Raw genomic sequence first — 13,397 nt, 5'->3', positions numbered from 1 at the left:
TGGGATTAAGAGATGAGATACTCTGGTTCACAGTTCAGAAGCCCATGATTCTCAGCACATTTGATCTACCACAAATACACAAAGTCCACAGTATTTCGGAGGTGTTAATGCTCTCACAATGCTGCAGGCTGTGTGATTGGTGCAGCAGGTGCACCTTTGCTAGATTGTCAGTGTATAGATGGCAGAATGCACAGGTGTTTTTCCCATGATACCAGAAGGAGATAATGGAAAATGCGTGTCTGTATATTCATGTATTTAGAGAGTTACCACAATCCTCTGCCACCTTATGAGATGTAGCAAAAATCAGCCCCACAGAAGCAATCTAAAAGTAACTTGGAAAGGCTCAGAATACAAATTGAGTAGAAAGGTGTAAATGGGCTTGGGCAATCTTGGCTGCTGCTGTGTGTGTAATCCTGTGTTCAGACCAGTGCTTTGGGCCTGTGCAGCTGCAACACTGAATATAAAAGAAATGCAGATAAAAAGCTGGATATAGACTGCAAATGGGGCTGAATGCTGCTGCCATTGCTGTGTGCTTGATGCTGTGGCAGGTTTGTGGGTTTCATGAGGTGCTCGGCCTGAGCAACAGGTTAATGAACAAAAGGACTTCAAAAATTACTATTGAAGAATGCAAATTAAATTACACATTGGACATGTTGCTGCCATGTTTGTGGCATGACCAGTGTTGGGTTTTACCTTGCTCAGAAGTATAAGCAAAGAACTGAAAGAAATTAACATGTTATCAGACTGATTTTCTAATTATAAGACTTCTGGCTCTCTGAAATCCTGAAGCTGTCTCGATCTAGCAATGAAAAGGAAGGCTGGTTGTAAGAAATACAAGATGTCTGTGTGCCTTGGGCTGACTTTCAGCTTTTACTGCTTTTGCTCATGAAACTGATACCCTGAATTCAAGTGGTGGCATTGGAAACCCAACTGTGCAACTGGTTTTTGTTGATTTTTAGTTCTTTGTAGGCTCTGGCAAATGAGACAACCAGAGGGAATACAAAGCAGACAGAGCCCGTCTCTTTCCTAGTGCTCCAGAGAACTGTGGAAACAGGGAATAGAGAAAGTGGATGGGCAAAAACGGTGATGGTGGGTCCCTGTGTGATCTCAGTGTTTGCTTTACATGGGTGCTGGCTGTGTAAGGGTGAGCTCTAAGAGGGGTTTAACGGGCGAGGAGTCAAAGCCCGGCCAGAGATGAGCGTCAGTGGTCACAGGAGCTGCTTGAAGCCGATGGCGAGGGAAGCGTCTCCTGAGGGGACGCCCGGGGCTCTGATTTGGGCGGGGAATGAAGACCCTCATGGGGAGCCTCTGGCCGGGACCCGGCGGGCACCTCGCTCAGAGCTGTTCCCGACGTGCCCGGGGCCGCCCTCGGGGCGCGGGTCGAGCTGTGGGAAAGACCCCGGCCACGGGCCCAGAGACTCTGGTGTGAGTCCGGGGGCAGGGCGGGCTGAGGGAGCGGTGGTCGGGACCGTGAGCTGGGGCGGGGGGCGCGCCAGGTGCAGGCGGAGGGGAAAGGGGCAAGCGGAGCATAAAGGGGCGAGGAGCGGTGCCGGTGCCTGCGGTCGGTGCCGGGTTCGAGTGGAGGGGTCGGTGTCGGCGCCGTTGTCGGTGCCTGGGGTCGATGTCCGTCCCGGTGTCGGATCCGGGGTCGGTGGTCGGTGCCGGGTTCGGGTTCGGTCTGGGTTTGGTGTCGGTGTCGGGTTCGGTGCCGGGTCCGGGGGTCGCGGGGCCGCCCCGTCGCGGCGGCTCCCTCACGGCCGCGGCGGGCGCGCCCCCTAGCGGCGGCGGCGGGCGCGGCGGTCACGTGAGGCGCTCGGGGCCTGGTGCCGCTTCCCCCAGTCAGCGCGGAGCGGCCGAGGCGCAGGCGGGGAACAAGATGGCGGCCGGCGGCGATCCGGAGCGGGGCGCCGGCGATTCGCGTTGAGCCGCGGCCCGCTCGGCCCGGCCCCCCCCCCCCGCCCCGGCCCCGCGCCCTCCGCGGGGCGCGGAGCTTGCCCGTAGCCGCCTGTCCGGACTCCGAGCGCCCTCCCGAGCCGCCCTTCCCCTCCCTTCCCCCTCGGCCAGCGCCCAGCGATGCGGGGCCGGCGCGGCAGGCCGCCCAAGCAGCAGCAGCCGGCGGCGGCCGCCGCTCCGGCGAGCTCCCCGGCCCCGGCAGGCCCCATCGGCGGGCTGCGCTCCCGGCAGCGCGGCAGCAGCCGCGGCAGGTGGGCGGCCGCGGCCCAGGCGGAGACGGCGGGGCCCAAGCAGAAGGGAGCCGGCGCTGCCCAGGCCTCGTCGCCCGCCGCCGCCGCCGCCTCACCCAGGGGGGGCGGCAAGAGGAAGGCGGGCGGCGGCGGCAGCAGCACCCCCGGTGGGGGAGGCAGCGGCGGTAAGGGCAGGGGCAGGGCCGGGGCGGCAGGAGCAGGGGGAGGAGGAGGCGCAGGAGGCAGCTGCAACAGCCAAGGCAGGGCTGCCTCGTCCAGGAGGAGCATCAGCAAAGTGGTGTACGACGATCATGAGAGCGAGGAGGAGGAGGAGAGCATGGTGTCCGAGGAGGAGGAGGAGGGAGACCCCGAGGATAACCAGGACTCCGAGGAGGAAGAGGAGGAGGAGATAATGGAGGAGGAGGACGACGACGACTCTGACTACCCCGAAGAGATGGAGGATGAAGACGATGCCAGTTATTGCACTGAGAGCAGCTTCAGGAGCCACAGCACCTACAGCAGCACCCCAGGTAGAGAGTCCGTGGGCGAACTCAAACAAGTCGAGGGCACCCCACATGCTCCCTCTAGATTGGCAAATACGGTCTGCACTCCCATGCGAGGATGTGAGGGATGCCCGCAAGCGCTCCCAGGGAGAGGGGTATGCAAATAACCACTGGCAACCCCGGGGACGCGGGGAGCATTGGAAGATGCTCCCAAACGCATGCACGGAGAGGAGCAGGGAGGGCGGGCGGCACTTGCTGGAACAAGGGGATGCTTTGCAAATATTCATGGGGAACCTGGTGACCGCAGAAATGCGCGATCCACCAGGACGTGTTGCAAACAATGTCAAAAGTGTTGTGGAGCATTCACTTTAAATTTAAAAACAAGGGAAACGAGAGGCATGACTTGCGAAGAGGTCTTGTCAATTAAATACAGGAAAGGCTGGCTTGTGCTTGCAAATACTACTTGATGTCGAAAGGAAAGGAAGCACATGTAAGTTGAAGTGGCTTAAAAAACCAAAAAACTATAAACACCGAGAATTTTCAGGCTCTTGAGGTCAGAGCTAAAACTGGATCCAGCATCTACTGGCTTTAAGACAAAAGTAGCTTTCCAAGGAGGGAAATGAGGTTCATTGTTCAAAATGGAGATTGCATTGTTATAGTTTGGGGAAAAGTGCACAGGGCCTCATTGCAAGGATGTAAACCTAGCTTGAGTTCAACACAAAGATTAAAAGGTGGAGGTTGAGTCAGAGGTCTTGCTTTTAAATACTGCGTTTATCTTAAGATATGGCAACCTTTAAAACTCATGTTGGGGTTAAAATTCATTAAATATAATTGTGATTTTTTTTTTATTTTATTCTAGTGGAAAATTTGGGAAATTTTTAAGGCCTGCGTTTCTGTTTCTCCTTAATTGGTTCATTCATCAAGCTTCAAAAATTCTTTTATTTAAACTTAACCACTTTGGATTTATTTGAACTCGTTCCAGAATGGAATTCAAGCTTAGAATATTTTTACTTTCTTTCTTTATTTCTTTTTTTTTTTTTTTTAAGTCTCTGAACCGGGAGAATAGTTCAACTTCTAGGTAATTGGGGCTACAGGGTGGCAGACACTGCTGTTGTTCCAGTATTTGGCCAGTTTGAAAGGGGGGAGGAACAGGTTGTTGGTGTGAATGCATTGCATCTTAATTAAAAAAGGAATGTAGTTCCGAGTAGTTAGCTGATGACTTTTTAAACGGGGGAGGCGGGGGGAAGCACTGGCTGCTAAATGTGTCATTTGTTTTTATTTTTGTGAGTTAATGATATCAGCTCATTCTCTGACTTCATAATAATACTGTAAAAAGCTCTGTATGTTTGTCTATATATTTTTTAAACTTACATCCATATGCTTCAGAACCTAAATGAATCAAAATAAGTACATACATTACTGAATTTATTTAGAGATAAGTTTTAGATGATGTTAGTTTACCTGTTGCAGGAATGTCCTGCAATCAAATTGAAATTTTTTGGATAAAGATTGAGATCTGGCTTCACAGAATGAAAAAAGCTCTAAAATACTCTCTTGACTTTTAACTCTCAATTTTCTTCTTAGTTGTGATAACTTTCATTTTTATTATTTTTTTGGGAATGCTTATGTCAGGGAAATAATATTTTTATGATTTTAACTGGCTAGGTCAGGATAATATTTTTTACATGAGCATCCAGGTTTAAAATGAGTTCTGCAGAGAATGGGTGTATGCCATTTTTCAAATGTGCTGTGTTTTGGCAAATCAGAAGATAGCTCTCTGTGCATTGTTGTACAAGCAGAGACAGGTTTTATGTGGTATTTAGGTGTATCAGAAACCATTTTGATAATTTATATGTTTATTTCTCACTCGGTCAGGATGACTTCAGTTAACTTTCTTGAGAGAAGTGTAAGTGTAAGCATTTTTATCCTTAGGTGCTTTTGCTCCATACCGAGTTTTTGAGAGTTAAAACGTTTGTGTTGTTATTTTGGCAATTTACTGGTGGTTCTCATTAGTTCAGTGTTTGCCTAAAGGTCTCCCTCCCTCCTTCCCTCTCTCCCAGACACGCTCTTGCCCTTCTGCAAGGAAAGTAGAAAGTTTTCATTCAGGCAGCTCACTCCGTGCCTCGTCCTGGACAAACACCTGCTCTGGGAGCGTGGCTGTGCAGGGCTGGCACTGATGGAAATCTCGGGCTCGGCATAATCCAGCAAGAGATGCCGGCCTTCAGAGCAGCATTGACAGGCAGGGCAGGGCTTGTCTCTCATCAGGATCTCTGTGTCCGACGGGGCCGGTGCAGAGAGGAGGTCAGAGCAGGGCAGGGCTGTGCGGTTGTCTCCGGTGTTCCTCCAGGGGCTCCAGAGCTGCTGGACTCGGTGCCCCCTGAGCCGGAGTTGGTCCTTAGCTGTGTTTAGATACAGGGGGTTATTTCATATCCTTGTCTTGGAGCCAGGCAGGGTGCAACACGGCGACAGAGCTGCTGTGCTGAGCTGGAGGGCTCCAGGGAGCGTCTCCTTCCTTGGCTTGAACTGGCTCCTGACAGAATTGTCAGTTTTTTTACCAGAAGAGATGATGAGCAACCCTTCTCCCCTTACCCTCTAACCACTTCCAGGACGTACTCTTAGGGGCTGAAGAGTATTTTTGAGAGCTGGGTATTGAATAATTGCCATCCCAGTCAAACTCTCCTGCCAACCAAGCTTTTACAGGTAAATCACATCCCACTTAAATGGGGGATGGACTTGCTACAGTTTTTTCTAACTTAGGTTGAACAATGAATTAAAAGATCCCAGAGCAATGTCTCTGGCCAAGAAAGCCTCAGGTTTTGTGCTCTGATGGGAAGCTTATGATTTATCTTGAACTTAGATGTAGGAGTACATTCTACTATAATATGGTAGTAAATTAATATTATGGTAATACAGAATAATATTATTAAACTATTTTAAGAAGCAGAATCTTAGAAAAGATAAAATGCCTAATATACCACTTAGTCATGGTACAGTAAAAACATACTGTGTGAATAACAATTCTTTCTTTTTATTCTGCTGGGTATACTTTTGGTAGAGGGATTTTGTATGTGTAATGTCCCTTCCCTCTTTGCATCCCCAGAAGGTGGATGAACTGTTGGGAAAGGTATCCTGTATAACTTGTATCACTAAACATTTTTGCCATTACCTGTCCAATGTAAATTCTACTTGAGGGTTGTCACTGTTGCATTATAGTTACTAAGTGTATTTCATATGTTGCAGAATTTTAACAGAAGGGTTTAATCAGGTTGCCTAGAAGTCCTTCATTTTTTGTTTATTGATGTTTCTTCATTAGAAAACTAGTTTTAGGAAGAGCTATACATCTAGATTTCAGCTGAGATCATCAGTCTGTCAAACAAACAAATAGCATTGGAGTTGGGAGACAAAATATTTATCTTCAAATACAATAAATAATACTTTTAGTTGGATTTTGCTTGTCTGAGCATTTGCAGGGACTGACCACTGCTTCTGATAACCAGTTACTTCACAATGTGCTTTTATCTCCAGAGTGAAAGAATTTAGCTGGGAACCAAGTGCTGCATTTGGTGTGTCTGTAGTAATTTTTTATCTGAACACGTTTTCATGCTCTTGAAGAATTGTCTAAGTGGAGACACTGAGATACAACATTAAGATATGCAGCCTCTTTTGTCTGCCGTGGGAGAAGATTTACCAGCCTCCCAAACATCTTACCTGGGGTACCCTCTTCTCTAAATTAAACCTGGCATGCTCTTATTTTACCATTTAGCCATCTGCACTTTGATTTGTGCTCTAGAGGGAAGGTTCACTAGTTGGTCATGCCAGTCTTGGAAAATGTAGGAGACAATTCTTAACAAAGAAATTGTGTAGAAGGCCAAAGGAGTAAATCTGGGGCTGATCCTGCTGCATTGACTTGTAAATTGGCAACTTATCTAAAGAGAGCTTTGTCAGTCATCTCAGAGGCTCTGAGTAGCAAATACCTCTCCCTTATCAAAGTATGTGTGTTGTAAAGGATAGTGTGCTGCAATGACTTTATTGAGCAAACTTTTTTTGTACATGTGCAGTAAAATTCTGTAAGTGCTCATTGTGTTGCATAGAACAGGTGTAAGGTGAATAAATGTGGATTTTAGTAGGTTGGGGCTGGCTCTCAGGGCTCACTAACTTCTTAAATTAGTTATCAGCTTATTAGTTATAACAGCTTATCCTGAGTGTGTCCCAGGAAATTGTCTAACTGTTCCTGAGAATCATTTTGCTTGTGCTACCTGTGATTTTGTTGGGTTTTTTCCTTTGCCTGGGTTCTAGGCACAAAAGGCTTGTGCCTCTGAGTCCTTCTCAGAGTGATCTCACCTGCAGCTTGTCTTGCATTTGCATTAGTTATCCAAATGTTAAAATGATTCCATAGAACATGGAGGGGTTTGTATTCCTGGCTCCTGAGGGAGTGCTGATGGCCATAATGTTGGAAAATTAAATTCTTAAAAATGAAATCAGTCGAGAACCCTAGTTTGATTGAAAAGTGTACGCTGGCAAGTGTGCAGACTGAAAAAGGAAACAGCCAAAAGTTTTATAGTTTCAAAAGAGCATGAAGACCTACTTTTGTACAAGGCAAGGCAGGAGTCAAACTTTACTTACGAACACGTGTGAAAATTTGTGTGATGTGAGTGCACTCAGGATCTAGTCTAATAATCAGTGATTTTTTCATTTGTGTTTCAACTTCCAAAGCTTTTTTGCTTTGAATGCCTCATTTTTAATGTTTGTTTAGTTTTGAAGTTTTATTTATGGCTGGATTTTTATTTTCTCCAGACTAAATAAATAAATTTGGTTTAGGTGTGATTACTGCAGAGTAATATTCAAATTGAAGCTGCACTTACAAGTAGTTACAAATGCATCTTATTCTTTTAGAAAATGTTTCTGGAAGAGACTGTTTGACTGTGGATATTAGAAAAATGATTATCATGTTGGCATTTTTAAAAGTGTTTTGTGAAAGTCAAAGCCTTTAATTTCAGCCCATCCCAAGAAAAATATTTAGATTTTTCTATTTTGGCACTACTTTTCATAATATATTCTTATTTTATGTTGAAATCATTCATTTTACTGTTGTTTTTTCTTTGGTGGAAGCTGAGCAAATGTTCTCCCAAGAGGTTGACTTTTAATTAAAGACCCAGTTTGGATATTGCTGTGGCAAACATGCAGCTCTATCCAGTTTCTGCATTCTGCTGTGAAAGGAAAGAAAGAACATCAAAAAAAGGTTCTCTTACACGTTGTCATCAAGTGTTTCCAGTTTTCTCAATGATATCTAACAAAAACTCGTGTGTTGCTATACAGTCCCATTTGAAATGTGCCTGGTGCAAAGCAATAATATGGACAGCAAGTGTGTGTTTATTAAAACCAAACCAAAATAGGAGGGTCTCAGATAGTTTGAGGTCAGTAAAAAGGCAAAGTTTTCAGAAGGAAGGAAAATATAGGAGAGGGCATCTTCTCTAAGGAGTGCTCGTGCTCCCATAACATTGTATATAACTGGCTGCTGGTCTTTATGTTGAGAAGTTTTTGCAGTGACTCAAATCTGGAAAACAAAACCAGCCCAGTTCTACTTTACTAAAGATGGACTTTCGTGTAAGAGTAGTGTGGTTTGACTTGGCTTGTGGAACTTGAAGCCAAAATGTAAATCTTCTTCTGGGGGAAAATGGAAAGTCTTTTCTGGGGTCAGTTAGTGGAGTGTGACTGGAGGGATGTAACAGGTTGCTGAAGTATCTGGAACTCCTTGGTCTCTTTTCTCTTCCCAATGCTCCTACCAAGCTTATCCTCTCCATGGCAACTGTGAGCAGGAGCTCTGAGCTGGAGAGCCCAAGTGCTGAGAAATTATGAGGAAGGGAAAGTTCTGAGAAAAGTGAAATGAGACCAGTTGTGAACTTTCAAGTCAAGAGAGACTGGGACCAGTGTTTATTTTTTAGGTCAGACCAATGCAGCCACCACTCTGTCCCTGTTTAAACAAGACAGTGGTTCTGACAGAATATTTGTTCTCTAGGATGTCCATCCAGCAATCCAGTACCTGAAATGTGTTGGGCTGAAAGGCTGTGTTTGCTGGAGAGGAGGGATGTTTAATGTCAGTGAGACAAGGCAAAACCGGATTTTTGTGATTTTTGTTAGCCTAGATGTGTATGGTGATTGAATACAACTAAAGCTGAAGAGCATGAAACTGTATTCTGGACATTGATGTCTATAGTTAATTCAGATACTCTGTTTACATAAACCAGCAGATGTGTTAAAGATGGTTAAAGTAGTTTTAAATTCTGTATTCACATGTGGTAAAGAGTAGATGTGACTTTCCCTTTTCTTCTTTCAGTCTGTGAGTGAAACTGGAGACAAGGTCTTTGGTCCTTTTAAACTCTTTTTCATTTCTAAATTCTGAAAGGGTCAGCATTTGAACCAAGTAGGTTGAGTAGATCCAAATAAAAAAAAAAAATAAAGCAATGGTTTGGGTTTTTAAAGTAAATTCTGATTTTGGGTGTTCAGACTGTTACTTGAGTTAACTTTGTTTTACTTCAAATATCATTAGTGTGTTTGCTTAAATATTTGTAATATAAATTATTTTAGTAGATTATCCTAAGTGTAGACTATAATTATCAGTATCTGATAATTATAATGTGCCATGGAAATAGAATTGTTTACTCTTTAATCTTAATTACAGGCAGCTCTTCAACTAGAGAATTCAAAATAGGGACAGGTCACCACTGCAGATTGCTTCAGCACTTGGGGAGAGACAACCAGTGAAGGACTTGCCATTTAAAAGAAGCTTGTGCTAGATAGAAATATAGTGCTCAGACACTCCAGGGGATCTGGATCCTGTCAATATTCCAGCTGTGGCAGCAGGAGGCTATTGGCAAATCAATTTTTTCCCCACCAAATAAAGCTATGGAATTTGAGTGGTGTAGAAGTGGACATTTTCTGCCTTTGTACTGCCTCAAACTTGGAGGTGAAATTTGTTTCAGAGACTTAGTTAACATGCAGAAACAATCTCAGAAGTATCTAATTTGCAGATAATAAAACTTGAGTATGTTTTGGGAAACTTCAGTGTGGGTAAACTGAGAGTAGATTTCTTGAATTTAGAGTAGTTACATGAAAATTCAGTTTGAAGTCTGGTGAGTCAGGTGATGGTGCTTAAAGGAGAAGTAACCTGCCAGTGCACCTGCTCTGCAATCCTCTTGGTGGTTTTGGGGTTAAACAAAATAGTACATACTGTAATTTCTGTTTGAAACTAAAATTCTCTGTGGGGGCCCAAATCCTTGACAAATGACAACAAGCTTAAAAAAAAAAAAAAAAAGGTTGTCAAATCCTAGTATCTCTTAAATAATTTAAACTAAAGTGTTTGAAGTGGCCAGAGTTCTTTGTTGGGCTGTGGGCTTTTTGTGTCTGCCACTGAATGTCGAATTTAAATATTGGCCCACTTGCCTCATGAAAAAGAAGATTATCTTTGAAAGTGAAGAGCTTGAAAAATTATATATGTTTATTGTAGGGAGACATTTTTCAACATTTGAGGGGGTTTTTTTTGTGTTTATGAGACACAGTTGGGTAAACATGGACTGTAGTCTTCAAAAACCCTCACACAGGAGGTGGAGCTGCTCCAAAACAGGGTGAGCTGTGAGGGTTGTCAGCACACTGAAAAATCAGCAGTGAAGAAAGGTTATCCACCCAATCAGTAAAACACCAACATTTCAGCTCAAAAAAGAGACTTGTAGCACTTTGACATCATTATCTATTCCACTCACCTGCACTTTTAATTTCAGTTGAGCAGCCACTTGCAATGCTTCAAGATTTATGAGCACCTTGGCAGAGAATGTCCATCCTTTTCACTGAAGATTATTAGATTGCTCGGGTTTGTTGGTTTGGGATTTTGAGGTTTTTTTTAAGGTGTCTGAATGTTTCTTGAGATCTTGAGATCACAGTTGGTGTATTGGCCAGTAATACATTTAAGCACAAATTGCTGGGAATTTCTGAATATGTTAATCACACTTTGTGACTCTCTACTTCAAATTCTCTTCATGCCCAGTACAGAGAATATTAATAACAAATTGAAAGTGAAATTGGAAAGAAAAAAAGCCAGCATAGAAAGATTTTAAATGCTGTGCCATCAAGTCATTAGAGAAAAATACAGTTTCTTTCGAAAATATTCTGCATCTTTGAATACTTGCCTTTTTTAGCTCTGGAAACCAGTTTATATTTAGTTGAGAATTGTTCAGAGCAGTTCAGTGTCCAAAAAGAGAAATTATTTGAGCTCTTGAGCTGTGGTGTGTGGTTTGCAGTGTGGATGGGGAGTGTTGAGGTGCACAATATCATAATGTGCTGCAACTGTGAGGCCTAACACAAATGAAGCACACATTTTATAATCCAGTCTGCTTTTCCTATTGTCTGTTTTCTTATTGCTTTTGAAATTTCTCTTCTTTATACCACAACAAACGTGAAAATTCACAAATTGATTTAAGTAGTAGACGGAATGGTGTGACTAATGCAGCCACAGGGTTGTATTGTGCTTGCATCAAAGTACAATTCTTTCTTATGCTGTTATGACACATTTATATCCTGATAACACATTTCTTCTAGATCTGTAATAGTACCAATGTGCTTCCTTTGTAAGAGGAAGTGTTAGACATTAACTTTTTCAGAACATAGGCATAGGAATGCCTTGTTTTAAGTTCTTTTTTTTTATTCCCCTATTAATTTCATGTGACAAATCTACAAGCGGCTTAAAGTTTTAAAGTTGTGCCAGTAGATGTTTAGATTATATATTTGGAAATTTTGTTTTGCTGAAGGGTTGTAAAGCACTGGAACAGGCTGCTCAGGAAACTAGTGTAGGTCACTACCCCTGGAGGTGTTCTGAAATGTGTGGATGTGGCACTTGAGGACATGGTAGTGGGGCTGAGATGGTTGGGCTTGATCTTGAAAATGTTTCCAATTTTAATGATTCTGTGATTCCATACCATGCTTATCTTGTGGTAAAGAGACAGCAGCAAAATTGGTGTTTGGAGTCCATTTTTTTCCAGCAGTGGACCTTCACTCTGGTGTATCTTTGTCTAAAAATTACTGGGGGGATTTGTCACTTCTCATTAGTTCAGGTAAAGTAGGGTTAACATCCTTGCTGCTCTTTCTTGAAGGACTGTTTCATGGCATTACTGTGTGACAGACACGTTTTTCTGCTACAGAAAGAAACCTGGTTCATAGCTCTGCTGGCTTTTGTCATATTTGGACTCTGTGAGGGCCATCAGTGATTTCAGAATATCTGTTCTGTGGTGGTGTCCTGTATGGTCAACTTCCATTGTTGAAGCAAGCTTCAGGACCCCAAAGTAGTTTATTGTGTGAGCATGTCTTCTTTTGCTTTGGGGTCTTTCAATTAAACCAGCTGTGGCTTATGCACATATGATTTTGGATCATGTTGATAGAAAAGTTGAGTTTAATCTAGAGAACACTTGCTTTGTGCCTGGCTGTGAAACTCCTTTGTGTGTTTGCCATGATTAAACTTTTTCCATTTATTAGTGCAGAGGCATGTTGGAAGACAGTCATAGAAGCATTCCTTCACTTTCCACAGTCAGAACTCAAACTTGGAAAGTTATTTTTATCCACAGATGAGGTTGACCTGTTACTTCTGTAATGGAAACATCTTGCAGTTCATTTTCTATATTGTTTGCTGTGTAATTTGTTGCACAAAATTTCATTCTTTAACACTGGAAAGGGAGAGCTATGTCTGGTGCCTTCTCGCCATACCAGTCTAGGGGTTGATTTATTTTTCTGGAATCATTTGTTGTGCATCAAGATATTTCTTAGATGTGGCTTTTTTTTTTTTTTTTTTTTTTTTTTTTTTTTTTTTTTTTCCTTTTCAATGCATTAATGTTTTAATGATGGTGTTTCAGGTTCAGCAGGATCTGCCTTAGCAGGTTTTCTCCCACATTAGACTTATTTTCTGTATTTCTGGGAGTATTGAAAGGAGTAGGGCGGGTTGAACAAATGCCACAGAGAACCATTTCCATTAATGGTAACATCCAAGCTGACTGGACCTCACTTTATCTCTTAATTTCCTTGAACCAGTTTTTTGGGGAGGTCTGTTATGTGCAGAATTTGGTTAAGAAATTATGAATGTGAATCTTAAAATTCCAGACTATTGGCTGTGTCACTCTTCAGTGTCAGAACACACAAAGTTTAATACATGTCCCATTTTAAGGAAGTGTGTGTGGGAAATGGCTGCTATGGATAACTTTTTCTTTGGATTTTCACCATGCATGAAGTGTCCTGCTGACACTTGTCTATGGACAATGGGTAATTTTGAAATGTAGTTGTTGACCAGAATCTTAGTATGCTTAGTAAGAGGACCTAAAACCAGTTTTCATCTCAGTTCTTGGATTAAACCTAGATGATGGTTTATGAGATTTTCTCAAGTTGTTTTTTCTATAAAGGGAAATAAGCTTATTGAGAGCATCTAAAACTTTTAACTGATAGCTGAGAAATAGTTGCTGGTTATTTTGATAGAAGATGAAAATATTTAATCTGTCAGGTAGTGTCATTTAAAAAAACATTCCTCATGTATTTTTCCTTCTGCTTGGCATCAAGGATAGTGGAATCCAAGGGAAGGAAATGTAGCATCTTATCTGAATTGATGTCTGAGACTGAATGAATTATGCTCAATGTCTTTCAGGTAGTAAAACAGCTCTTTGGATTAGCTTTTATTGGTAAA

The 13,397-nt window shown here is 43.0% G+C and overlaps 1 protein-coding gene across 11 annotated transcripts in view; it reads left to right on the top strand.

Annotated features, from left to right (window-relative positions):
* The first annotated feature begins 2,073 nt into the window (after window positions 1–2,073).
* BPTF (bromodomain PHD finger transcription factor) overlaps window positions 2,074–13,397 on the top strand; it is a 52,641-nt gene continuing 41,317 nt past the window's right edge. For 7 of the 11 annotated variants that reach the window (XM_053994460.1, XM_053994458.1, XM_053994462.1 and 4 more), the window contains exon 1: window positions 2,436–2,713. In XM_053994460.1, coding sequence (XP_053850435.1) covers window positions 2,521–2,713 — 193 coding nt within the window. In that variant the 5' untranslated portion in view covers window positions 2,436–2,520. Of the gene's footprint in view, window positions 2,714–13,397 lie in introns of all 11 variants that reach the window. The other 4 variants (XM_053994454.1, XM_053994452.1, XM_053994457.1 and 1 more) reach the window with 1 other exon arrangement.

Source organism: Vidua macroura, chromosome 19, assembly GCF_024509145.1.
Source record: "Vidua macroura isolate BioBank_ID:100142 chromosome 19, ASM2450914v1, whole genome shotgun sequence".
NCBI classification, from domain to species: domain Eukaryota; kingdom Metazoa; phylum Chordata; class Aves; order Passeriformes; family Viduidae; genus Vidua; species Vidua macroura.
The sequence above is the reverse complement of the archived record's forward strand: the minus strand, read 5'-3'. Positions and strand labels throughout refer to the sequence as shown.